The sequence below is a fragment of the Micromesistius poutassou genome, assembly GCF_964030765.1.
Source record: "Micromesistius poutassou genome assembly, chromosome: 11".
Lineage (NCBI taxonomy): Eukaryota > Metazoa > Chordata > Actinopteri > Gadiformes > Gadidae > Micromesistius > Micromesistius poutassou.
In genome coordinates, this window is record NC_140281.1 from 18,569,410 (window position 1) to 18,596,815 (window position 27,406).

Consider the following 27,406-nt stretch of genomic DNA (forward strand, 5'->3'; position numbering starts at 1 on the left):
CATACCGTCCCGCACACTGTGTTGCGGGGAGCCAGGGGTCAGAGGTCACTCCTCAGTGATGTAGGAGGCGGCCCCGGGGGCGTAAGCGTAGATGAAGCGTAGCACGGCCTGACGGAGGTCGTCCAGCAGCAGCTCTCTGCGGAGCAGGGCCTCCACCGCTCCGCCCAGGTCACAGGGAAACACCGCGTCGGGGGGGATAACGAGCACGGAGGCCCCTGGGGAGGAGGGGCCACACACAGCTTACAGTGGAGCCAGGGGCCCCTGACCCCCACAGTCAGTACTGAGCCTCTAGTTCTGTAAACATGGTCAGAGCCATAACATGAAACATGGAGTGAATATGACACAGCCATTTAGCGTTAGATAACATGAAGTGTGGATAATACTCCTTAAATTAATCTTTAATTGAATTGTCATTCTATGACAATGTTCCTGGCTGTTAAAGGTGCCATGACATGCCACCAGGTGTGGTGTAATTAGCCGTTACAAGCCGTTTTGGAAATGTGCTCCTTATGACTTCATAAGGGGCAGAAAGTGTCCACCTAGATATGTGCTGGATAGATCAGTCCACCAGCCTACCCAGTGGACTGTAGCAAACGTTGCTCATCTATCTGTCACACTAGGTGGACACGCACACCTGTGATGTCTTAAGGGGCTGATTTCCAAAACGGTTTGTAACGGCTAATCACACCACACCTGGTGGTATGTCATGGCACCTCCAAGGTTATAAATGGGAATTGGGTAATCCATGATTACCAAGTCACACTAGTCGGGGAATATCTAATATCACCCGGTTCTATAAAGCAGCACTACAAGGTCATACCGTGCTGCAGGGTGATGGAGTTCTCACACAGGAGGACCGCGATGAGGGCGTCCTCCTCCTCCACGGTGGTCCTCAGACACAGCTTACAGTGGGCCTCCGCCAGCGTGATCCTGTATAACGTACAACCCACGATAAGTGAACGAGTATTCTCCTACGTCCATTAACAAGATTATTTAGCAAACATAAAGCTAACTCCATTAAATAAAGCTTTGCATCGAACACCAGTGTGAACGTTACTATGACCCAAACGTTTTGAAAACCGGATTATTTGGATTGTTTTATTTCCACATTGAATATGCCAACACTCTGAAAGGGGCTTTCTAAACATCCATCTAAACAACATGACGAATAGTCTCTGGAAGGTGCGCTTTGGGGACGAAGTGCGCCATCTCGTGGCCAACTACCGCACTGCAACGTGGAAACGTTAATGCTCACAGTAGTTTGACGGAGGCCACAGACACCTTGACGCCGTGGTTCTGGTCGCAGCGGACCCTGCGGCTCGCCATGTAGTAGCCGTGGATCATCTTCTCTGCTCCAGAGCTCAGCTCCGCTGTCAGACCGCGGGCGTGGGCCAGAAACTAGCAGGAGAATGGAAGGATGAGTTATTAAAGGTCCCGCTAGATGCGACTTAACAATTATTCACATAATTCACATCATAATTGTTAAATAACAAAGAAGTGTACAACATTTGTAACTTGCGTAACTTGTAACTTACAACTTGTAACTTACGTAACTTACAACTTGTAACTTACGTAACTTACAACTTGTAACTAACGTGACTTACGTAACTTATAACTTACGTAAATTGTAACTTACGTAACTTGTAACTTACAACTTGTTGTAACTTGTTACTTATGTAATTTACGTAACTTACAACTTGTAGCTTACGTAACTTAGGTAAGTTACGTAATTTGTAACTTACGCAATTTATGTAACTTGTGATTTACGTAATTTAACTTACGTAACTTACGCAATTTACGTAAATTTAACGTAATTTACGTAACTTACGCAATTTACGTAAATTTAACTTACGTAAATTACGCAATTTAACTTACGTAAATTACGTAACTTACACAATTTACGTAAAATTAACTTACGTAATTTACGTAACTTACGAAATATACGTAAATTTAACTTACGTAACTTACACAATTTACGTAAATTTAACTTACGTAACTTGCGTAAATTTAACTTACGAAATTTACGTAACTTACGCAATTTACGCAATTTACGTCACTTACGTAAGATACAAGTTACGTAAATTGCGTAACTTACGTAAATTTAACTTACGGAATTTAATAACTTACGCAATTTACGTAACTTGTAACTTACGTAACTTGCGTTAAATAAGTTAAATTAAAGTTAAATTTAAATAAATTACGTAAGTGTAATTTACGTAAATTTAACTTACATAAGTTACGCAATTTACTTAACTTTAACTTACGTAATTTCTGTAACTTTAACTTACGCAATTTATTTATATAAGTTACAAGTTGTAACTTACAACTTATGTAACTTACGTAATTTCCGTAACTTTAACTTACGCAATTTATTTATATAAGTTACAAGTTGTAACTTACAACTTATGTAACTTACATAACTTACAACTTGTAACTTACATAACTTACGTAACATACAACTTGTAACTTACAATTTATGTAACTTACAAAGTACACAGTAAACAATATCCCGAGTTTGAGATCTCAATCATGGGATATGGCCCAATATCCCGAGATAGCGAACCAATCAAATTGCGCCATCTTAGGAGGTTCACGTGTAGCATATAGTAAATCATCATCATTTTATATACTGGACCTTTAATAATTCAAATGTCTCCTCCTTATTCCATGGTCTCTCCATCACTAAGGTCGATTTCTTTATGGATTTAGCCTGCTAATAAAACAGTTATTGATACAGCTAATGGGCAGCCAATCAGCAGTAGAGTTAGGTTAGATATAACAATTGGGCCAAAATATGACTACGGCAATTATGCTATGAGACTAACGCTGTATTGATCATGAATCTCCATAGCAGTCAGCACTAACTCGTATAAAGTGACTGAACTGACATTTATTTAAATCTACATCTTTGAAAATCTTCGAGAATGCCTCTGTAGTATGACAGTTTCCATAAGCCATAAGACTGCTGAACTCCTGAGCTACCTAGCTCACCGTTATGCCACTTTATATCAGTCGACATCTGGATTAAAATCAGTTTACATACGTTTACATTTCACTCTATGCTGCATCTATTTATACCTTAGTTATTATACTATTATTTTATTCTAATTATTCATGTCCAGTATATAGTTTTATTTGTTTATTCATGCTTAGCTCTCTTACTTGTGTTTCTTTTATACTTTTACTTTTCTTTATATTGCACTGTTGAAGGAGCCTGAGACTTAAGAGTTTCATTGCGAGCGACTGCGTCTGTAATTGTTGCTCATATGACAAATAAAACATCTTGAATCTCCTGGTGGCCCCTGACCTCCTTGTAGTCCTGGAAGGGGAGCTGGATGGCGGCGGGATGGAGGGGCCCTCCCCCGGGCGGGAGGGCCCGGCTGAGGGTGTGAGCGGTCTGGGCCAGCACGCCCGCCCCCCCCGGGGCGTCTGGGCAGCGGACCACCAGGCCGAAGGACTCCGCCAGCTGGCTGGGCTTGGGACCCATCTCCTGGGCGTGGCAAAAGAACTACAGGTTGTAATGATTTATAATATATGGAATATGATAATTTAATGCAACCCCCATTGGAGAAAGTAAGGGAGAGAGAGAGAAAGAGAGAGAGGGAGAGAGAGAGGGAGAAATAAAGAAAGAAAGGGAGGGAGAGAGAGAGGGAGTGAGAGAGGGAGAAATAAAGAGACAGAAGGAGGGAGGGAGGGAGTGAGAAAGAAAGGAAGGAAGAAGGAGGGAGGGAGGGAGAAAGAAAGAAAGAAATAAGTAAGCTAAACAAACATAACAGAAATATAAGTTTATATTAATTTGTCCTCTTTCCCTGAGCCCTCACAGTGGCCCCCAGCAGCGAGCTGTGGCCCCGGGCCCCGGGTCTCCGCAGCAGCAGCTCCGAGGCGTCGGCCAGGGCCCAGAAGCTGCAGCGGACGGGGAAGGAGAGCTGCTGGTCGGCCTCCTCGCCGTACCGCCGGCCTGGGACGAAGACCGCCACCGCACGGCTCTCCAGGACTGAGGGAGGGGGGGGGGAGAGAGAGAGAGAGAGAGAGAGAGAGAGAGAGAGAGAGAGAGAGAGAGAGAGAGAGAGAGAGAGAGAGAGAGAGAGAGAGAGAGAGAGAGAGAGAGAGAGACTTCTTCCTCTCAAACAGAACGACCCAGCGAGGGCACAACTAACGCACCCAAACTACACCCAATCACTTGTAGTCCAAACACGTTAGTCCTCCATCTCTCACAACACCGTGTCTCGTATTCCATCTCTCCTCATCACCGTCACCCCCCCCCCCCACCCCACAGTCCCCACCCACCTGGACCCTGCACCCTTGACCTCACATACAACCCGCTGTGATTGGCTCACAACAAACAAAGACACGTTCCATGTGACAAGCCATTCAGAGTTCACGTTGAACATTGATTAATTACCCTTTAAACAAAACACATGACTGTAACCCACATGTCTGGAAAGAACACACACGCCATGTGGAGCTAGCCTAGCCGCTACCTCAGCTAGCGTGCTATAACCTAGCCGCTACCTCAGCTAGCGTGCTATAACCTAGCCGCTACCTCAGCTAGTGTGCTGTAACCTAGCCGCTACCTCAGCTAGCCTAGCCGCTACCTCAGCTAGCGTGCTGTAACCTAGCCGCTACCTCAGCGAGCCTAGCCGCTACCTCAGCTAGTGTGCTGTGACCTAGCCGCTACCTCAGCTAGCCTAGCTGCTACCTCAGCTAGTGTGCTGTAACCTAGCCGCTACCTCAGCTAGCCTAGCCGCTACCTCAGCTAGCGTGCTATAACCTAGCCGCTACCTCAGCTAGCATGCTGTAACCTAGCCGCTACCTCAGCTAGTGTGTCATAACCTAGCCGCTACCTCAGCTAGCGTGCTGTAACCTAGCCGCTACCTCAGCTAGCCTAGCCGCTACCTCAGCTAGCGTGCTGTAACCTAGCCGCTACCTCAGCGAGCCTAGCCGCTACCTCAGCTAGTGTGCTGTGACCTAGCCGCTACCTCAGCTAGCCTAGCTGCTACCTCAGCTAGTGTGCTGTAACCTAGCCGCTACCTCAGCTAGCCTAGCCGCTACCTCAGCTAGCGTGCTATAACCTAGCCGCTACCTCAGCTAGCATGCTGTAACCTAGCCGCTACCTCAGCTAGCCTAGCCGCTACCTCAGCTAGCGTGCTGTAACCTAGCCGCTACCTCAGCGAGCCTAGCCGCTACGTCAGCTAGTGTGCTGTGACCTAGCCGCTACCTCAGCTAGCCTAGCTGCTACCTCAGCTAGTGTGCTGTAACCTAGCCGCTACCTCAGATAGCCTAGCCGCTACCTCAGCTAGTGTGCTGTAACCTAGCCGCTACCTCAGCGAGCCTAGCCGCTACCTCAGCTAGCATGCTATAACCTAGCCGCTACCTCAGCGAGCCTAGCCGCTACCTCAGCTAGCGTGCTGTAACCTAGCCGCTACCTCAGCGAGCCTAGCCGCTACCTCAGCTAGCGTGCTATAACCTAACCACTACCTCAGCTAGCGTGCTATAACCTAACCACTACCTCAGCTAGCGTGCTATAACCTAACCACTACCTCAGCTAGCGTGCTGTAACCTAGCCTCTACCTCAGCTAGTGTGCTGTAACCTAGCCTCTACCTCAACTAGCACGCTGTAACCTAGCCGCTACCTCAGCTAGCGTGCTGTACCTGACTGGATGGCGTCCAGCTTGTCCTTGCGGAAGCCCCCCAGGTCCCCCAGCATGCAGATCCCCCCGCTGGCCAGCAGGGCGGCGCCTGCGTGGATGTTGGCCGTGCCGGCCCCGTGCTCGTCCCTGGAGAGAGAGGCGAACATCTCCCCCTGGGCCTGGTGCCGGACGCCCCGGACCGCCAGGCTCAGGCTGTAGGCCATTAGCCTAGCACACACACGCGCAAGCACAGGCACGCATGCGCAAGCACACGCACACACATACAGACACACGCATGCACACACACATACACACACACACACAGAAAACATACACACACACGCTAGCACACACATAGAAACACACACAGAAACACACACACACACACACACACTTGATTAATGGAGGTCCTCAGAACTGTAGCTCAAGGCTCTGGCTGTCAACAGATGGTCGTTCTGAGGAGATTCAGACTAAATCCTACCTTCTAGGGTGAGTGTGAGTGATTATGCTTGTTCATTTAAACCCACTACTTCCAACCGATACAATGAAGAGTGTAAATAAAAATAGACAAAATTGTCCAAAGTGAGTGTCTAACGTTTAATACTTCCTCAAAAATGTATTTTATGGTTTTGCCTGAACTCTACAGTTTATAGAACCTAATTATCCACAATTAATCAATGGATCAATCTAACAAATCGTTTATGGTCAGGCTGAATGTCTAAGAACTGAGATCAGATCAAACCAGCTACACTGTATCTGACATCGATCAGAGCTCCGTACCGGTCTATGACCAGCGTGTCGCTGGCCAGGGCCAGCAGGTCCAGGCTGTGGAAGGTCTCGGCGGTCTCCGGGGCGGTCTGGACCAGGCTGAGGAGCAGGGCTAGCTTCAGGGTGTCGTACCGGCCGGGGGGAACCACGTCGGAGCCGAAGGAGTGGGCCAGCAGGCCGGGGAACCTCCAGGGAGAACCCGCCGTGGCCTTCAGCAGAGCCTGGAGGTCAGTGCTCACCTGGTGGGGGTCTGTGGAGGGGGAACAGAATGAGTGTATTCAAACACACACGTTGTGTTTAGGGGCAGAGATGTGGAGCAACGGTTTAAGATGACTGGAAGGATTCGAGACTCGACTTTAAGTTCAAGGCTTGTGACTTGCCTCGAGATACGAGAAATTGCCTCTGTTCATATTTCATGTTTTAAGGTGAAATATTAAATCTAAAGAAATGTCAATGTTTTACTCTTTACAAAGACCGGATGCAGAGACTGAAGGGACTGCGGGTAAGTCTGGCAGTTGCCTGGAGGGGGGGGGGGGAGCGACGACCTGGCACATGTATCAGCATGCAATCACATTATTTATTTATCGTTTTACTTTGGCAATGTAAATGTACGTTTCCCACTAAAGCCTGTTGAATTGAAATTAAATGAAGTGAAGCTTAACCAGCGTCTGAGACAGGGATACGCTTCATAGACACTTACAGTATATATATAATACCACGGTGTGTGTGTGAGGATGTGTGGAGCTCCGTCTTGCCAGCGGCTGATGTGCACGGCGTGTCCAAGAGGACTCACAACGGATGCAGACGAGCAGGTTAAAGCCATGCTTACAGACAGGTTCCCAGGGCCGCACGCTGCTAGCCTCCACGTTCCAGGTGAGCCCGGGCCACTGGTGCACCAGCGCAGGAACGCCCAGCACCCTGTAGAGGCGGCCCAGCTCCACGGAGTGACACAGCTCGTCTGCAGGCAGGAAGGAAACAAAGTCCTTAATACGCCGTGTTCCTTGCCGCGTCCCAGCGATTATTGTACAAACACATGTGAGCCACACTCGCCGCCCTGGCCAAGGGAAACACGGCGGTCTGAGCCGGGGACAAAGCTCCGTTTGTGTTGCCCGGCAGACGCGGCCTAATTTGTGTTTCTTGCACTTATTAACATATATGTTTAGTAACAGGAGCCACGTGGATTGGGTTGCTCTCGTAGCGCCTGGGTCAACACGCTATGCTAATCCCCGCGCTGAGATTAGCAGGCGTCACGGCGAGCAGCGGGGCGATGTTATGAGAGGGGACAGCAGCACCTAATACTTCAGCCAGCGGTGCCGCGTGAGTGGCTGCGTCTGTTTATTTGAACTCTACCCCAGCAAGTTGGGTTACAAAATGAGGCTCATTTAGAAAGCACATCGACAATTAATGACCCCCTTCTGGATATCTGACTTTCTGTAAATAACGCGCACCCCAACCATGACATTCGTGTGGGTGTGTGCTGCAGCCTATATACAGTACCAGAACATAACGGAAACTAAGATGTAACTTAATGAGGGCCGCTGACCGCAGTAAACAAAGGCCTAATTGAAACGTGTTTCTGGTTCATCGTGGGATCATCATTGTACTCATAGTGGTGGGTGTATGACAGACATGGCCTCTATAGTAACAGAAAAAAAATACTATGACAGCAAAACTAAAATGTAAGCAAATAAGGGCAGTTGACCGAAGTAAACAAAGGCCTAAAAGACGTGTGTGTCTAGTTTAAGATTGGATCACTGTCCAGGCAAAGACAGACCATATCCATTCATAGCATGCAATCCAATTTTTTTTTACATTTGTGGCATGTTTTCTTTTTTTTGCTTTGGCAATGTAAATGTACGTTTCCCACTTAGCCTGTTGAAATGAAGTGAAGCTTAACCCACGTACGAGACAGGGTGACGCTTCTCTGATATATCATGACACGTGTGTGTGGATGTGTGGAGCTCCGTCCTGCCAGCGTTTGGTTTTGGATGTCCGCTCCAGAGAGAGGGTCAAAAAAATTGATGACCAACAATATCCTGTACATTTGCCTATTTTTGACTAAATATAACCTTATTTGGTTATCTTAATAGTTAAAAAATAAAAACTCTTCATGCAAAAAGTACTTGAAATTGTGCGTATGTTCAACTGGTAAATGTCATTATTATAGGATGAAGGGACTTTTCCTCTTTTCCTTGATGGCGGTTCCCATTAAAGCAGAAAGCAGAGTTTTCACTCTGGGCCTCCTAGATCCATGTTAATGTTCTTCTTCTAATCCATAGATATATATATACTGACTAGATATCGCATTTGGCTTCTAAGCATTCGTCAACAATGCTGCCATCTTGCCGCGGGGTAACCACCCACCTGAATGAATGAACGTTGATGGGCCAGCGGTCCTTTCCGGTCTAAATCACTCTAAAACGCCTTTTTTTAAGGCAATATTCAAGTGGGTTGGTTTCTGACATAGGTCAGACGTGTAATGATAGTAAAAAAAATCTACATTTTTTAAATTTATTTTTACCAGCATTACCACAAACACACGTTTGACCCGACCACGATATCTAGTCAGTATATATATATATATATATATATCTATGCTTCTAACCAGGCAGTAGAATAGACCGCTGTGAGCCCACCTCTGAGGAACAGGGTGACCGACTGGTAGCGGACGGACCTCTGAGGGCGGACGTTGAGGACGTCCAACACGCCCACGTGGATCAACTCCACCAGCTGCTTATCTGTCCCAACAGAGGTACACACACACACACACACACACACACACTATCTAACTTAAAGTTAATTCCGATATTTTTTTTTTTTCACAATTACTATCAATTGGACACAAATAAACAAACTAAATGTGTTGTGTGTGTATTTGTGGCCCTCACCCCCCAGCACCCTGAACTTGAGGTCCTCCTTCAGGGGGGCCCCACAGACCAGGCAGCTGAAGTCCCTCCTCACCGTGGCCTCCTCCGTGGCCCCGGGCCGATGCACCCTGATGTGGGTGTAGCCTAGCGCCGCCGCGGGGCATTACGTCACCGTTACATACAGGCCCCGCCTCTTTAGGCATAGCACCTGTCAATCAGAGGGCTGACACGGGCTAGGGGCCGGGAATCACTTTTCACACATATTTAAAGGGAAATAAAACATATAAGAAGAATATTTAAAAGGAAAATCGATTAAACAACAATAAAAGACAGAAAAAGTGTAAATGATAAAAAAGTAATATAATAGGCCTAAACATACCAGTGAAGACATATTTGTTTCTCAGCGGAGTGAGTCAGACTCAGCTCCTCCCTCGTTCTCAAACAATCGTGCAAACGGTCATCAATCAACACACAACATTACAACTAAGTTCCTTTCAGCTGAGGAGCGCTTCATGTTCAGAATCGGGATGTTGTTGCCCAGGCCATTCCCTCGAATGATAGAGACGAATGAACGATAGAGACAAACGAGAGAGAAGTGAAACGTGGAATCAGGTCGGTTCGTTCTTGGGAAAGAGTCGTTCCTTCGAACTGATTCGGTCGCAAACGACCCATCACTAACACACAGAAGCAGATCGAAGCTACAGCGCTATCCTTCAGTCCTAGGGAGAGCACCAGGCTACCTGTGGAGCAGGGGCAGTCCTCGTCGCTGCAGAGGAAGCGGGCCCCCTGCGTGTACTGGGTGGTCCTCGTCATGGCGATGACCACGCCCTCCATGGCGAAGGGCCGCATGGGGCCGTAGCTACGGGGGGCCGCGCTCAGGTCCAGGGTGTACTCCGGGAATGGCGGCAGGTGCGTCAGTTTCAGAATAATATTCACCTCAGAAACAGAAATATTATATATATATATATATGTGATATTACTGATAATAGTAGTATTTGTTATTAATATTTGATATTACTTTATTTGAATGTAAATACAGGGTAAGTTGAATGTTAAATGTCAGGTAAGGACCCGGCTTGTAATGAGGTTATCGGGTAAAATCGAACAACAAATGACCAGCAGGGGGCGACAGAGACACACCCACACGACCAAACCAATAGATAACAAATACTCACCTGATTCTCAGTGTGTATTTGTTCAATCAGAGAAAGGGTTTTTATTGAAATGAAGCAAACCTGAACGGGGAAATGTTAAAAACGTGGGTTACTTAAGTCGCTTGGTGCCTTCGTGATTGAAGTGAGACGTAAGTAACCAGTTTCAATGTTAATTTGAGCCTAATTAAACCTCACGGATCTGAACAGGCTTGTGGCGGTCAGCGGGTCGTGGAGGACCCGGTCCCCCAGAAGAGGGTCCAGCTCCATCACATCGGAGGGGTTCACGGCCACACAGAACCGGTAGACCGCCTCGCTCTGCTGAGGGCCTGGAGCGTCAATAATGGAGAGACGCCGGTGTCGTGCCAGAAGTTGATTTTTGCCAGAAACTGATTTCCGGTCCGCTGATTTTTACATTGTAATGGCCCTTTACACATTATTCAAGCACTGGTTGACATCAAATCTTGTCAGTATTACTTTGCTGAGTGATATCAAGCCATTTTGAGGCAGAAACACAACTTTAACAGACCGTGCGCGCTCCCGCGGACCGGAAATCAGTTTCTGGCAAAAATCAACTTCTGGCACGACACCGGGATGAGGTTACAATGAGATTAATGAGATCTACAATTAGGTACGGGTCTAGTTTAATGCCATTTAAATTGACGTAAGGTAGAGGTCTAGTTTACTGTCTTTCTAGGTGACGTACAGGTCTAGTTTAATGTCTTTCTAGGTGACGTAGGCCTACAGTACAGGTCTAGTTTAATGTCTTTATAGGTGACGTACAGGTCTAGTTTAGTGACGTGAAGAAGTACCTCGTGTTTTTCTGTGAACTTAATCGTTAAATACCGTTAAAGGACTCGCAGTCCTCGACCAGTTTGTCGAGGCCCCCGCTCCTGTCGAGGTAGAAGAGGACGGACTCCTTAAGGGCCAGGACGGCGTCCATTGTTAACGAGTTACCGCGGAAATGGACGTTAATGCGGGCTCGTGTGTCTCCTCAGCCCTCACGAGCCCAACGGAAATAGGGAACTCACGCGCGACGTCAGCTTCGATTAAGCACGAGACGCGTTCAATGAAGGGTCTTGTTGTTGTAATTGACACATCAATTAAGTTAAATATGGGAAACTGATTTTGTTCTACCTAAGCAAATATACCTATGTAGACTTTATAATAAACCATACTAAGTTTATAATATATTCTATGTCATTTATTAATGGTTAATAAATACTCACATACACAGAAAGATAAACTATTTATACACATTGCTTAAGTTCCAAGTATTTTTTTTTTTATTGTGCATTTAGTCTGTCAAAGTATTGTACAGTGTTGTCTCTACTGTATACAAAAGCAAGCATTCCTAGGGTTATTCCGTTATGATATATAAATGATATATAAATGAAGGCAAAATAAAAAAAAGTAAATAAAGACATCACCGAAAAATATGTACATTATTCGACGATTGAAATGACCTGTCATTCAAAAAGAATAAAATAAAATTCAGTGTCTTCTCAAGTATTACCAAATTCCATCCAAGGTCAGAAAACCCGGAATCTCTTTACAGTAACGACAAACCAAACCACAGACGCACAAACATGGGCCCACTGGGAGGAGACCACTGGGAGGAGGAACATCCACTGGGTAATTCAGTTGGTAATTCAGTGGGTAAGGACAGTTAAGGCCTTAACCAATGGTCCACTTTTTCCTGGCATTAAACTAACCAAATACATTAGGATAGAAAGGTATTTGCATTTCTTAAAAATATAATCTCTTACACAAAAAGACAAACAAAGACTAAAAAATAAAGACCTGCTTGTCACACAATTCGTCTCTTTTCCTTTCTCTGCAAGTGCTGTCTCCCCTCGAACGCTTGGCTCCCTGGAGTAGCTTTGCTCACGGCTCTTGAGTTCAGGAGAGGAGACATGAGGACCTAAAGGAGGCCTCCGTGGTCTCACTGGAACGAGTCGTCGGAGGGCGGGGCGTAGGAGAAGCCCAGGAAGGCCTCGTCGGCCTCCATGACGCTGGCGTTCACGAAGGAGTGACCGGGGGACCAGCACACCGAGTTGGGGACCATCTCGTCCGTGAACTCGGGGTCGAAGTTGGAGATGTCGTGATGGGAGGTCTGGGGGGGACAGACGAGAGGAATGTTGACGGTCCCATATCACACCATCAGGTGTGAGTGGGATTAGCCGTCACAAGCCGTTTTGAAAATCTTCTTCTGACACAAGTGGGCGTGTCCACTAGGGCTGAACGATTAATCGAATTCAAATCGAAATTGCGATGTAATAGAACGCGATATGCAAATCGCAAAGGCGATTAAAAAAAACAAAAAAAAACTTTTTTTTTGTTATTTGTTACCGTTACTGACTGGAGATCAGTAAGACCTATATTTCTTTTTCTTTTACAATTCAATAGTTAAATAAAGATGTTATAATATCAATTCATCTCAACACATCGGCCTGGCCTAAAGGAAAGAGCAGTTTATATGGTGACTGCTTCCAATGTTGTGTTGGTCATACTACAGAATGATTTATTGCTTTTTTAACATAAGGAACTTAATAAATTAAAAAAAAATTGCATGTGTGTCCACCTAGATGTATGAAGGATAGATGAGCAACGTTTGCTACAGTCCACTGGGTAGGCTGGTAGACTGATCTATCCAGCACACATCTAGGTGGACACACCCACTTGTGATGTAAGAAGAGGAAGAATTTCAAAACGGCTTATAACGGCTAATCACACTCACACCTGCTGGTTTAATATGGGAGCTTTAAGACGCAAAAACACACTGTACTACGGTAGGATTCCTCACCACCACTTCGGCCTTCAGTTGGAAATAATTGTTTTATGTTCCTTGCATCACTGAAAGGTAAAAGGTCAATTATATTTGCCAGACAGACTTCCTTCTTCCTGCAGGCCATGGACCGTCTTGATGTTATTTCATGAACCACACGGATTGTTTTGATACTAGGATTGCACGCAATGACTACAGCTGGTATTGGGCTATGGGACACGGCATCAAATTACGTTTCAAATGACTAGACTACTACTTAGACTATGCTAAGTTGAAACACTATATTCCATGTTATATTACAATTTATTAACCGTAAAGCCTTTATCACACAAACATACCTGCATATACACACAAAGAAAAACTATTTCTATAAATTGCTTAAGTTCACAAAAGTTTTTTGTGTTTAGTTGTCTGTCAAAGTATTGACGTGTTGGTGGATACTGGGATGGCACACAATGACTCCACCTGGTACTGGCCTAGGGGACAGGGCTACATAATACCAGATGTTTACCACATTAGGAATGAAGGGAGGAGGGATCTTTCTTTGCTCCAGGTCGTCCCAGTTGATGGAGAAGAAGAAGTAGTGACTTTTGATCTCGTTCTGAAAGACAGTAGAAAATAAAACCAACAAACGCCTCCGTACGATCTTGGCCCTGACAAAATTAAACAAACCACTTATACGGTATCGCTCCGAACCCGACCAATAGGAGAAGCCTCTTAAAGGGCACGTACAAAGTCGTCCATGGAGCCCAGGCGGCAGGTCCCGTCCTTCTCCAGCAGGCCCTGCAGCAGCGCCCAGGCCATGGTCGACGCCCCCGCCCGCATCACCAGCGGCTTGTGGAGGATGTTGTCGTACATCTCGTGCGTGTCCCGGCTGTAGAACGGCGGCTGCAGCCACCACCGAAGAAGAACAAGGGAACGAGGTTACTGTAGCGCATGCTAGAGGCCACCTCAGTGGCTGCTAGCTCCTCTGCACCTAGGAGAATGCTAGACTCCACCTAGCTGAGGGTTAGGGCTTTATCATTGCCTGCAAACCTTACAGTAACTTTTACTACGGTTTGCTAACTTTTACTACGGATAGATAGATGCTTTTATTGATCCCCAAGGGGAAATTCAAGGTCACGGTAGCTTTAAAGACATCACACATAGCATACACAGGATTATAAAAAAAGAGATTTACATGAATACTATGGACAATAAGAGATACTAAATAAAATAAAATGTCCACATGAATGTGTAAGGGCTGTATAGGCTTGCAGTGACAGGACAGGGACTGACCCTTTGATACAGTAATACAGTATGTATGGTAAGGTGCTCGATGATAGTGTGTGTCATGATGGTAGTGCAAATAGGAAAGGCAGTGCAGGGATAAAGGATAAAATCCAGAGACCAGCATTAAATATATGATACATGGCCTGGTGCTCCATGTTACCATGCAGGAGATCCCTCCCACCTGAGTGTGTGTGGTGGTGGCTGGTTCAACCTGTGCAGGTGTGCTGCCTCACCCAGAGTCTAATCAGTCTGACTCTGGTCCGGCCAGTACTGAAACCAGCCATCATCCACACACACTCCCACAGTAACATGGTACAAATGAACGGGGCATATTTTATTGTTAGATTTAGTATAGACCAGCTGACCAATAAGGCGGTGCGTCTCCCACTGTGCCTCTAAAGACATGTCACAACTTAACCACTTTTACCGTACGTCAAAGAAGCAGCAGAAAACAAAACGTCTTCAAAAAGAAACAAAGAAAACAAACACAACGTAGCTGCACTGTCATGTTGCGTCTACTCTGCTGGATAACTCACCAGGCCGTAGACCAGATGTTAACCTGTTAACTCACCAGGCCATAGACCAGATGTTAACCTGTTAACTCACCAGGCCGTAGACCAGATGTTAACCTGTTAACTCACCAGGCCGTAGACCAGATGTTAACCTGTTAACTCACCAGGCCATAGACCAGATGTTAACCTGTTAACTCACCAGGCCGTAGACCAGATGTTAACCTGTTAACTCACCAGGCCATAGACCAGATGTTAACCTGTTAACTCACCAGGCCGTAGACCAGATGTTAACCTGTTAACTCACCAGGCCGTAGACCAGATGTTAACCTGTTAACTCACCAGGCCGTAGAGCATTTCGTACAGAACCGACCCGAGGCACCACCAGTCCACCGTGTTGTCGTACGGCTGCTTCCTCAGAACCTCTGGAGCCAGGTACTGGTGGAACCAACGCAGGAACACACGAGAACAGAGAACCAGGGGAGGACCAAAGAACAGAGAACCAGAGGAGAACACATGAGAACAGAGAACCAGAGGAGGAGAACACATGAGATACAGAGAACCAGAGGAGGAGAACACAACACAGGAACACATGAGACACAGAGAACCAGAGGAGGACCAGAGAACAGAACCAGAGGACAATGAGAACACATGAGAACAGAACGCTCTACAGAGAACACATGAGAACAGACTGCTCTGGACCAGAGAACACATGAGAACAGAACACTCCAGGACAGAGAACACTTGAGAACAGAACGCTCCAGACCAGAGGACACAGCCCAGCCCTAACAGCAGTTGCTCATTATGGTGGTATGGTATTATTATTCTCTATGAGAGCGTCTCCCGCCCTGGCCTGAAGAATGAGCGCTGAAAGATTCTGTTCTTCAGGAACATGTGAGTCACCCTCTGTGGGTTCTGGCGCAAACCCACCAGGGGGAACTGACAAAGAAACCCCAAAAATAACAACTCCATCCCCACAACAAATGTGGTAATGGTTCTAACGTTTCACACTAAGCCTGGGGGGGGGACGGGGGACGGTACCTCGGGCGTCCCGCAGAACGTGGAGGTGGTGTCCGTCTGGGAAATGCCCTCCTTGCACAATCCAAAGTCTGTCAGCACTATGTGGCCCTGGAGAGAGAGAGAGAGAGAGAGAGAGAGAGAGAGAGAGAGAGAGAGAGAGAGAGAGAGAGAGAGAGAGAGAGAGAGAGAGAGAGAGAGAGAGAGAGAGAGAGAGAGAGAGTCATTTTAAGACAGCGTGTGCCACACAAGCGTTGCATTATATTCCCCGGGGACTGAGGGAGCCATTATTGCCAGGGAATGTTGGCCAGAGAGCACAGCCTGCCCCCCTCCCCTCGTCTCCCCCCTCCCCCCCGAATGTTCCCTCACCCCCTCAGAACCGCCTGCCAAAGCTAACCTTGATCACGCTCACTCGCTCACTCTCTCACTCTCTCACTCGCACGCTGCGGCGGCGGGACCCAGCGCCGGAGGCGGTGGGTGAAGCACGCCATCACCGGGGGAAACCAGGAACGTCCACGAGACAGGATGTTACACAACCCTGTTCCTCTGGCTCATCACAAACCCGAGAACCGCCACTGTGTTTTGACGCTGTTGTCTGTCGTTGGACCGGGGCCCCTACTGCCCTACCAGAGCTCCTGGGGGGAGGGCCCCTCACCGTTATGGCGCTTTATATCAGTCGACATCTGGATCACAATGTCTGTTTACATACGTTTACATTTCACTCTATGCTGCGTCTATTTATACCTTAGTTATTATTATATATTACAGTTACTTTTATATTTGTATTTCTTTCTAATTACTCATGTCCAGTATTGCAGTTTATTTATTTATTTGTTTATTCAGGCTTAGCTCTCTCACTTGTTTCTTTAATACTTTTACTTTTCACACTTTTACTTTGGACTGTTGAAGGAGCCTGAGACTTAAGTTTCATTGCGAGCGACTGCGTCTGTAATTGTTTCGCAGATGACAAATAAAACATCTTGAATCTCCCCTCCGCTGTGTAGCCCATGGGGTCCCCCCCTCTGAGTTTGGGGCCCTTGAAGGAGCTTTAGGGTGTTATGTGTGCCCTCTGTGGTGAGGGGCTGTGGTGAGGGGAGATTAAGGGTTTTAATTAAACCTGACTTGACTCTGGACTTGAGTTTTAGCTCACGGTCTTGTAAACAGCGCCGATTAAGAATAACACAAGTCAGCAAAATGCGCTATACTCCTCCTAGTATAACATACAATAGGATCAGTAAACTAGACTGTAGTCTGTATCAGTGGTTCTCAAAGTGGGGTCCCCGGACCCCCAGGGGTCCGCGGCGCATTACCATGAAGAGTTTGCTACAAAATATGTGAAAAAAAAACAACAACTATATTTCCGTAATACATGAAGTAGTTCTTAAAAAGTTAGATTCTCTCTTTATATTGCCTATTACTGCATCTGTGCATTTTCATTGTCTTTTAGCACTATACATATCAAATAGCCTGTTGCACTATTGTTGCACTGTTGCACTATTCTTGCTCACCCACCACTACACTGTTATATTGTTATATTGTCTGTTATATCAATGGCTTTTGGCACTGAATGTTTGAAGCATAAAATAGTTCAAAAGCATCTAACAGAACAAATAGATAAGAGCTTATATGATTACATTTGTGTCGCGGTTATGAAAAAATGTCTGCCCTATGAGGGGTCCCCGGCCCCATATAGTTTGAGAACCCCTGGTCTATATTAATGGATCTTTGCTGGAAGCTTTCTTATTGTTAAACGTAAAAAAAACCAAAAAACATTTAAGAACTTACTTCGTAATCAAGAAGGATATTTTCTGGCTTCAAATCTCTGAGGAAACAAAGGATAGAGAGCAGGGAAAATGTGAGAAGACAGATGTTGACACACACACACACACACACACACACACACACACACACACACACACACACACACACACACACACACACACACACACACACACACACACACACACACACACACACACACACACACACACACTACCTGTAAACGATGTTGAGCGAGTGGAGGTAGCCCAGAGCGCTCGCCATTTCAGCGATGTAGAATTTCGCTCTGGGCTCTGGAAACGTTCTCTCTTTTTGGAGATGGAAGAAAAGCTAGAATGAAGCATTGAGGGTTTGGTTAATTACAACGGAATGAATACGGTCACCTTGCACCTAGAGTAGCATCTAGTACCGTGGTTGTGTATGAGTGAAGTTGTATATCTAGTGTCTATCTTGTACTGTATATACTGTGTTGTGGTTGTAATCTACACCCTCACCACTAGAGGCCACTTCATTCTACACACTACACATTTACATTCAGGGCATTTAGCAGATTTTAGATACTATAGCATAGCATAGAGTGGTATACTATAGTATAGTATACTATAGCGTAGTATACTATAATAAAGTGTAGTATACTATAGCGTAGTATACTATAATAAAGTGTAGTATACTATAGTGTAGTATAGTATACTATAGTATAGTATACTATAGCGTAGTATACTATAATATAGCGTAGCATACTATAATATAGTGTAGTATAGTATAGTATCAGAGCATATAGATCAGTATAGAGGTGTATTCATCAGGCCACAGAGACATCAGTCCTCTAGCTGCAGGGTCAGAACACAACCCAGTCCAGCGGGGCCCAGCGGACCGGAAGCATCCAGGAAGTCAGATAGCGGCGAGCCGGGGCGACGGTGTGTGCCCTGCATGGTAATCAGGGGGGGGCCGGCTCAGCCCTGAAGCCCCCTGGAACCAGCCCCCAACCCGGAGCGGAGGTCCCCATACTGACACCACGCATCCTGCAGCGGGTCTATTCTGGTCGCCCTCGGTCGCGCCCCGTGAGTCAGCCGCCACGCCACGCCGGGGAGGAGGAGGGTGAGGGAGGAAGGCCGAGGGGATGGTCAGTAGTGAAACTACTCACTTCTCCTCCATTGATGAAATCCAAAACGAAGTAGAGCTTGTCCGCGGTCTGGAAGGAGTAGTGGAGCCCCACCAGGAAGGGGTGCTTGACGTTCTGCAGCAGCACGTTGCGCTCCGCCATGATGTGCTTTTGCTAAAGAATAGGGCCGCGTTTATGCATAGCAGGGTATTTAGAGAAACAAACATTTACCCCCCCTCCGTTTTCAAAAATAACATTGTGCACACATTTACATCAACCCACATAAATACGCCGTCGAGCGCCATTATAACTTTGCCAAACCTATGGGCGGCAGTGTAGGGAGAAGGATAAAGCCATGCAAGCCAATCAGAATCCTCAGAATCAACAACAACGAATAACACGAGTGACTTCCTGTTCCTTTCAAAACAACCAATATGGCGCGAGGTTCGTAAACATAGGGCGCTCACATGACGTTAAGCATTTTGTGGTGCATAATGTGACATTTGAGAACCTAAAACCCTGTTTCTCTCAGTTGACACGACAACACATAACCGGCGTTATCAGAAATCTCCACTTTGGCTGGAGTTTTTAGAAATAATCGTTTTCTGTGATAAAAACTGGGTTTTCGTGTAAATTAGATGCCAAACCTCATGGAAATATCTGCGTTTTCCCTTTGTGTAAACGGGGCCTAAATAAAGGATAAATAGAAACAGCAGTCAGCCTTCGACCAAAACCTCTATTCTGCAGACGTTCCCCAAGGAGATGAACGCAACAATCCTTCTCCCCTGCTCCTGGAGTGTCACTTGGCCCAACGGGCCGTGGATGCTGACAATCACATTAGTCTCCCATCGTTGTCATAAGTGAATAAGAGAATCGAACGGCCAGAGAGCGCTCCTCGCTGCTTGTGTCTGCCTAACCGAACCACACCAGTCGTTGACGGTACTTTCAATTAATGGTTGTGTCTAGCTCCACTGGTAGAGCAGGCCAGCACCAGTCTAAACCCCCCCCAGGGAACAGTGATGACTCAAGCTCACAGAATACAACCACGCTTTGGAAAAAAAGAGTCCAATGGATCTAATTTGAAAGCCAAAAAAATATGAAGTTTAATTTTTTTTCTGTGATTTGTAAACCAGAGAGTAGGATAGGGGGTAGTGACCAGGAGAACTGAAAGATTTAGCTTCTGGTTAAATCTTTCAGTTTAACAACAACAACAACAACAACGATGATGAATGCTTCAAGATTCTTTAAGGTCAGAGATCCATAAACATACACCTCTTAGGTGTAGTACCAAGACGCCTGCACTAAGATGTTACCTCTCTCCGGTTGAGTATAACCCGTTTCTGCAGGACCTTGATGGCGTAATATTTCCCGTCATTCTTCCGTTTGGCCAGCAGCACCTTTGTCCCCCGACGGAGAGACGGGGAGACGGGGAGAAAGCGCATTGTGATGCATGAGTCAACAACAGCGTCCACGGATGTCTATAAACAATACAGCGATGCAACGCCAGACTCTCACTTCCTACATACTGGAGTAGAGCTGTTTCTACACAACAGAATGCCCAGAGAAGGGAGAAGTGACATGGTTTGAAAAGTTCCCACATTATAGAAACCGAAGTGAAATACCAGAACACTTGTCTATTTGGTACTTTTCCATGCTGTGAAAGTGATTAACAGAAACGGTTTAAATGTCAGATTCCCCAAATCAATCCCTAAATGAGCAGCATGACTGCAGGGCAGACGCATGGGGCCGGAGTCTTACCTTTCCAAAGCTGCCCTTTCCAATGACTTTCAGAAAGTCAAAGTCTGTAGGCTTGGCCCTGTGGTAAAACAAATGAAAACAAGTTAAAAGTGTTTAACTTTATTTAATATGCTAATGGTGAATGGTTGATATTGGCGACCGTCTAGCTGAGCCTGGAGCGTTTCAACTCTTAATTATATTTTATATTTAATTCTGTATTTATATTAATGCGCTGTGATTCTGACGTGATTCCAGAGGGACGTACTGGGGGTTTGCAGAGGGGCCGAGGTTAATGTTTCTGGAGGAAGAGTTGCTCTGTAACACAGGAGAAATAAACCATTAACCACCATAACATGTGTAAGCACTTACACAGCATTCAACTAATATCCTTCCATCTTAAGAACCTTTGTGTGACTTCAATGACTTAATAAGAACCAGATGAAAGTATTAAACGCAATTAGCTCGTTAAAAATAATAATAATAATCACATGGAAATAAGTATCACGATTAAAAACTGAAACATAAACCCAGAGTCGCATACTTTGTCGTCCTCATCCTCTGAGACATCCGAGAGGTTTTTGGATTTGTTCATCTGCAGGAAGTCTCTTACGTCTTGGCTGGGATGAAACACACGACACAATCGTCACATGCTGAGATCTGAGCAGGCCATTACAACGTCTTAATTTTCAATAACCCAGATTTGATCAATTTGATCCAATTGGAATGTTATAACCAGGCCGGTCGAGGAAAACGGTTGTGAATAGGGGTGGGAATCTCTTGGCACCTCACGATTTGATTCGATTCCGATTCAGAGGTCAACGATTCGATTCTAAAACGATTATCGATGCATCTTGATGCAACAATTTTTTTTGGAGTTTGCTAATCATTCCTACTTGTGTGATGATCATTAAAGACAATCAACAGATGAATTACCTTATCTAATATTCTATATTAGATGAAGTCAGTTCTCTGTGCAGAGAACCCGCAGGCAGAAAGGAGAGTTTTCTGTAGCGCTCTGCTAGCCTGGCTCCGCCCGCCTCCGTACTTCCGCTCAATTTTCATTTCCCTTCAGTACTACATCTGGGTTTGCGGTATTTTCGCAGGTTTTCTGCAGTCAATTTTTTGGCCGTCCAATCAGCAAACATAGGGAGTGGCTGAGAACATTGACGTTGAGGTTGTGCGCTATATATATATATATATATATATATTTTTTTTTTTTAATTCAGCTTATTAACTTATCTGCATCGAGACGGAAACATTCTAGATAGAATCAATAGCACAAACTGTAGGACGGATATCTGAACTTACTGGTGGTAGAGTTCAGGGTGAGAGACAAGACGTTGGATGAACTCATGTAGGCCCGTCCTCCTCTGCTTGATGAACTCTGAAACATGGACAGAAAACGTACATAAACCCAATGAAAATAGAAAAAGAGTTAAATGATCATGTGGAATAATCTGAGAGTCCGTACCTGGGTCAAAATTATCCCCAAATATCCTTTTTGCTGGAATTTTCAAGTTCATCGACGGAAACTGTTTCCTTAACTGCATCAAGACAAAGAAATTGTAGAGATAAAAATAAATATCATTACATTTGAGAATTTCTATATAACAATAAATATAATGAGCTTTTTTTTCAAGATCTTGGTAATCTTTAGCACAACACAAGACTTGGACAATGTTACTGTTCACAAGAACTGCATCATAATTATACTGCGAAATGACCATAAAGTTGATTTGAATGTAATCTGATTCAAAGGATTCAAAACATAAAAGACGCAGTCCGCTATGATATCTCACAGGACCAAACGGTAGGACGTCACAAACAATTATCAAACAATCAACCAATTAGCGAACAATGCCTCATTACCTAATGAGCTGCGTGAATGAGCTTAATGGAATCACTCACCGCGTTGTACAGCTTATCAAACTCTGCGTATCTCCTGAAGACGAACCACTCGTTCCTCCCCACACTCACCATCACCTTGTAAACCTGTAACAAAAAAGGGCAGAAGAACAAATAACTCAAACAAAATTGTGTTTACATTCATTATTAATGTCCAGAAATTGGGATTCATCCTACATTTTACAACGGCATTACACATTACACATTAAACAATCGCTGGGCCGGTAGATCTTTCAACTCCAGCTAGGGTCGGGTGATTGTTTCTATATTCATATTGTCCAATGGTTCATGGTTATTCTAGATCACCAGTATATGATCCGATCTGGTTTAAACCAAAGTCTCCTCTATCAAAACAACATCTCCCTTTTAAAAGGCTGAGTGTCTGATTGGTACGACAATATTACAGTATCAACAGCATTAACATTGGACATTGTAAATATCCATTTGTGTTGTATTGTACAGTCAAAAGCTTCATAAAAGTAATATTTTGAGTGCTTTGTTCAGAAATAATCGACCTGCACTTTGTCTATAGTGTAAATTCTCATAGAAGGCTCATCCAAACGGCCTGAATGTCAGAGCAGGAAAATAAATTTGGCGATCATCCCTTCAAAATTCTTTATCCAATCACAAGTTGGCCCACGTCTGACTCCGCCCCCGGACATGCGGGTGGTTCCTCCTAGGTCCTCAGATCCACTCAGAGGAGACTCACAGTGAAGCGTTTCTTCTTGTCCCTCTGCTCGTTGTAGCAGGGTATGCTGACGTTGGGGCCGTCCGGCTGACCCTCCATGCTGACCCCCTTCACGGCGCTGTGGTCAGGGGTCAAGCGTGCATGCACTGGCGTAGCGGAGGTCACGGCGGGCGGTCCAATGGCGTTCCAGGACGGGGTCATGTGCTGCAGTGGAACAGGCCCGGCCTCATCTCGACGTCACCGCCCAACGGAAATAACTAAAATAAATAAAATAGAAAAGCATTAATATACACGTGTTGAAGGTGAGATGGCTGTTCATTAACGGCACACGTCTGAAATCACCGGAAATCGCTTTGGATTTAATAATCTGGCGAATGACTGTTAAACTTTGCAGGCCTAGAATAGAGTGAAGTAGGCATGGGCAATAAAACAATTAATGATCGTATCGTGATAGACTTTTGATCAATATCAATATATAACATGTTCAATACCGTATATATCGATAAGAGACTCGACCACCAAATCTAGCAGCTGGGTTTGTTGCACTAACACGCTTTCATACTTACTTACTTAATATTTGAGTGTTTTTCATTGTTGTATCGACATTGGAGTATTTATCAATGAAGAACAGTGGAAGGTCATATTAAGTGTTAAACAGAAGTGTTTAAATCCAGCATGGTAATTCCTAGTCTTTTTAGATCATTACAATTATCAATAGTTATCGATATCGATCAATATGATCAAGTAATATCGTGATATGTTTTTCAGCCATATTGCCCAGGCCTAGAGTGAAGCTATATCTTTGGTTGTGATACACTATCCCCAGTTATTGAAAGAGCCCCTCCTGCTGCTCACTTCAATCAGTTTTACAATCAACACACACAGGCTTTGAAGGAACCATTCAGAACGACTATAACTAACTAACTCAGGCATCATCTTTTCCTTGGAACTTGGGTGTAAAGAATTAGTAAGAAATCACACACACACACACACACACACACACACACACACACACACACACACACACACACACACACACACACACACACACACACACACACACACACACACACACACACACACCATCCATCATCACCGTCATAGAAATCAAACAGCAGTCCACCTGTAAAAATGTCTTCCTACATTCTCCCTAAAGTATCACCTGCATTACCGACATGCATGTACAGTACATGTCTGAGAGACACGCATGTATCCAGTGTGTAAAGTCCCCATTCATTATTTGTCCAAATCAGACCCTGAATGGTGAAAGGCCTGCGGGACACAATCGCGGCCCTCTTTCTGACAGAACAGAACTCATCTCTTCTCCCGCCATTGTCTTGTGTGCGAGGGCCGTGATGTCATCGCTGTTTGTTCAGTTCTCCCTCCCGCCGTCTCTTCCTCGTTTCCTTTCCCACTTTCACCACCGTGGCTGAACCCGTCGAGACAAGTGTGATTGCATGATGCAGTGTGTGTGTGTGTGTGTGTGTGTGTGTGTGTGTGTGTGTGTGTGTGTGTGTGTGTGTGTGTGTGTGTGTGTGTGTGTGTGTGTGTGTGTGTGTGTGTGTGTGTGTGTGTGGCATTTTAAGGAGAGGTCCTCTTTAGAATGCGTAAAGGTCTCCCCCATGCCAGCTCACTGCTAGTCTCTTTCCATTTGCCTTTATTTAACTCTCTCTCTCTCCACCTCATTCATAGCCTATCATTTTCCCTCTCTGATGAATGTATAAATACCATGATGATTCATTCTTTGGTTTAAAACCTTGTCACAAACGTTGTTTAAACATTGAAAAAGTACAACTGTCCAAGTTCACAAGTTCATTACAGCAATACGAATGGATTCCTCCGTTCTCAGTGTCAAACGCGCTCCGAAACGGAACATCAACCCGTCAATAAACGGTTAGAGCTGTTGGGTATTGACCGTGGAAACAGCCCCGGCCGTTCCGCCCAGAGGGGCGATAAGCTGAGGTCTATCTGGGCTGCGTTTCAGGAAGTCAAACAACTGAAAGCCACCGGCATCCACAGACCTGCCTCTCCACATTCCAGGCATACCTTCGTGTTTAGGTGGAACAAACCATGACCGTGGGGTACAGCAGCCCCACAACGTGCTGACACCAGCTGCTCCACTGGGAACACTGGGAACACAACCAACACCCACCGACCGACACACGGCACGGAGCTGGGAGCAACTGACATCACTGGTCGGAAAAACAAACACAAACCAGTTATTGGGAAGCGCTCATAATTAATGCGCTGCTTCAAACCGTCAGCCATTGTTGGGTCAGCCTGCGCTGACAGGCTCGGATACAACAGAAAGGAGTTAAAAATAGCTTCTTCCTGCCGAGTTCAAACACACGTTCCTGCGTGTGGACATCCTCCCAGGAAGTCTGACATGTTCAACAGCTCTGTGATGGTGTGTGTGTGCGGGCATGCATTCTCCTCCTAGGTGTGGTTGTGTCATTTTGTATGTACTGTGTACGATAGAGGGAGAGAGAGGGAGAGGGAGGGAGAGAGGAGAGATGTGGAGTGAAGCTATGAAAGAGGAATAGAGAATAGGCCAGTTCATTAAGGAACATGTGGATTGAGATAGCGAAAGATGAATACTATCATCATCATCAATACTAAGGTTCTGCATTATAATCTGATTTCCTCATTCGTTTCCTGCTATAAAACGTAGCATTTATTAGGGGATGTCCATTTGAAACGGATACAAATGCTTAGAAACAAACTTGTTTTTGTTATTGTAAATTCACCAAAGAACATTGACACATCAAGAAGACAGCAACACAGAGACCATCAACACGGCCGCTATTCTGACAGGGGGAATTAAAACAGGAGAAATGAGAGTCTTCAGGACTCTCATTTCTCCTGTCAGTCATGTGTGATGATTTCTGATTCCTCCCATTAGAAACAGCCCAGGTCTCTGGAGGTCACCTCAGACCACCTCCCAGTCCCTCAAACACAGGACCACTTACGACCATTATCGGTACAAACTGAAGCCACTTGGCTCCACAAGAATGAAAGAACCGGCGGTTCTGTACACACCCGCTGTGGACAGGATCAGAACAATATTCGGTTCTATTCAGAGCAGATTTGAGACATTTGATTCTGTGTGTTTCTGTGTGTCCAGCGGGATGAACAAACCAACAAGACATTGGACGTATAAGATCCTTCTTGGCGAATGGCCTGAGATTAACCTAAAGTCTTGTTAAAGTGAACAAGTTATTTAAGAGTAACAAGGTTCCTGTAACCACCTGCTGCGGGTATGTGCTTCTCAACCCCACATGGAAAACACTCAAAATCACAACTTTGTTTGAGCTGCAAATCTTTGAGTCTGTATTTAGTCCCAGTAATGGGAAGACAGCCATGCATGCACATGGAAAAGGTAGAAAGATACTGAGCAATCGAAATCTAAAGCAATGACTTGGCTGGCCACGTAATTTAAATGCAGATTCAATGTTTTCTTAACACTCCGGGGGCCACGTTGGCTCTGGAAAGTTTGACGGAGGAAAAAAAGTCGACTTGCATAGAGCCCACGTTGGAAAAAGTCCAATCACGTGTGTTACACAAAAAGTGATGTTTTGAGGAACCCAGCGGGGAGTAAACGCAACCGGTGTTGGATACCGATCCGATACAGACAGACGGATACAGAAAGAATAAGAACCAAGATCCAACAGATTAACCAAGAGAGAGAGAGAGAGAGGACGTGTGAGAGGACAACAAGTGGTTGTAAGAGTTGACCTAAACCAACATTGACAGTGGCCCCAGCTCCGGGGGCCCAGCTCCGGGGGCCCAGCTTGAAGTCTGCTCCTTCAAGCGATTACACCGAGCGGATTTCCCGTCCTGAAGACATGACACCCTAATATGTCTGTACTTTACTCGTGTTTGTCCTGCTGAAGGGTGCAGCACCCTCCACTGATGTCAGCGGTAGACTCTGGCGTGGCAGGCCGGCGAGCTGCAGGGCTCGGAGGAGGAATGTGCGAACATAAACATGACATACCTCACGAAACCTAGAGCTCCAGGGGGTCCTCCATCGACCTTCTCGATCCCAGGGAAACACCGCTCAGGGCGACGCACTGACGCCGAGAACCGCCGTCCAAGAACCAAACCCCCTGGAGTGGACTTTGAAAGCACAGGGTGTACTTTCTAACAACCGGAGAGCTCCTGACAAGCAGCTCCTGAAGCAGGAAACATCAAGC

General features: G+C 45.6%; 3 protein-coding genes across 3 annotated transcripts in view; all 3 read right to left on the reverse strand.

Moving 5' to 3' along the window:
• Window positions 1–27,406, reverse strand: part of LOC311355560 (V-set domain-containing T-cell activation inhibitor 1-like) — a 204,691-nt gene that overhangs the window by 49,685 nt on the left and 127,600 nt on the right. The gene's annotated exons all lie outside the window — the stretch shown is intronic.
• mcmdc2 (minichromosome maintenance domain containing 2) lies at window positions 46–11,359 on the reverse strand (the record flags this gene model as incomplete). Its single annotated transcript, XM_084475318.1, has 14 exons — window positions 46–215; window positions 821–930; window positions 1,256–1,398; window positions 3,308–3,490; window positions 3,822–3,994; window positions 5,653–5,858; window positions 6,411–6,648; window positions 7,228–7,356; window positions 9,035–9,136; window positions 9,287–9,409; window positions 10,006–10,201; window positions 10,441–10,500; window positions 10,615–10,745; window positions 11,263–11,359. 14 exons carry the CDS (start codon window positions 11,357–11,359, stop codon window positions 46–48), a joined length of 2,061 nt encoding a protein of 686 aa, XP_084331444.1.
• On the reverse strand, window positions 11,686–27,386 carry sgk3 (serum/glucocorticoid regulated kinase family member 3). The gene is made up of 17 exons (XM_084475319.1): window positions 27,208–27,386; window positions 23,235–23,470; window positions 22,529–22,612; window positions 22,092–22,164; window positions 21,929–22,004; window positions 21,162–21,237; window positions 20,886–20,935; window positions 20,642–20,699; window positions 20,197–20,280; window positions 18,926–19,057; window positions 17,999–18,111; window positions 17,788–17,824; window positions 16,027–16,113; window positions 15,328–15,423; window positions 13,937–14,092; window positions 13,716–13,805; window positions 11,686–12,532 (listed from the first exon to the last, which is right to left on the reverse strand). The coding sequence occupies exons 2-17, from the start codon at window positions 23,412–23,414 to the stop codon at window positions 12,362–12,364; spliced, it is 1,563 nt and encodes a 520-aa protein (XP_084331445.1). The 5' UTR covers window positions 23,415–23,470; window positions 27,208–27,386; the 3' UTR covers window positions 11,686–12,361.

Excerpts from the sequence above, each read along its gene's own strand:
- sgk3 (XM_084475319.1), bottom strand. The coding sequence starts at position 23,414 with ATGACCCCGTCCTGGAACGCCATTGGACCGCCCGCCGTGACCTCCGCT. Across the intron at positions 20,700-20,885 it reads GGCCCCTCTGCAAACCCCCA|GGCCAAGCCTACAGACTTTG; the intron begins GTACGTCCCTCT and ends GTTTTACCACAG. Across the intron at positions 13,806-13,936 it reads TGGGCTCCATGGACGACTTT|AACGAGATCAAAAGTCACTA; the intron begins GTACGTGCCCTT and ends ACTGTCTTTCAG.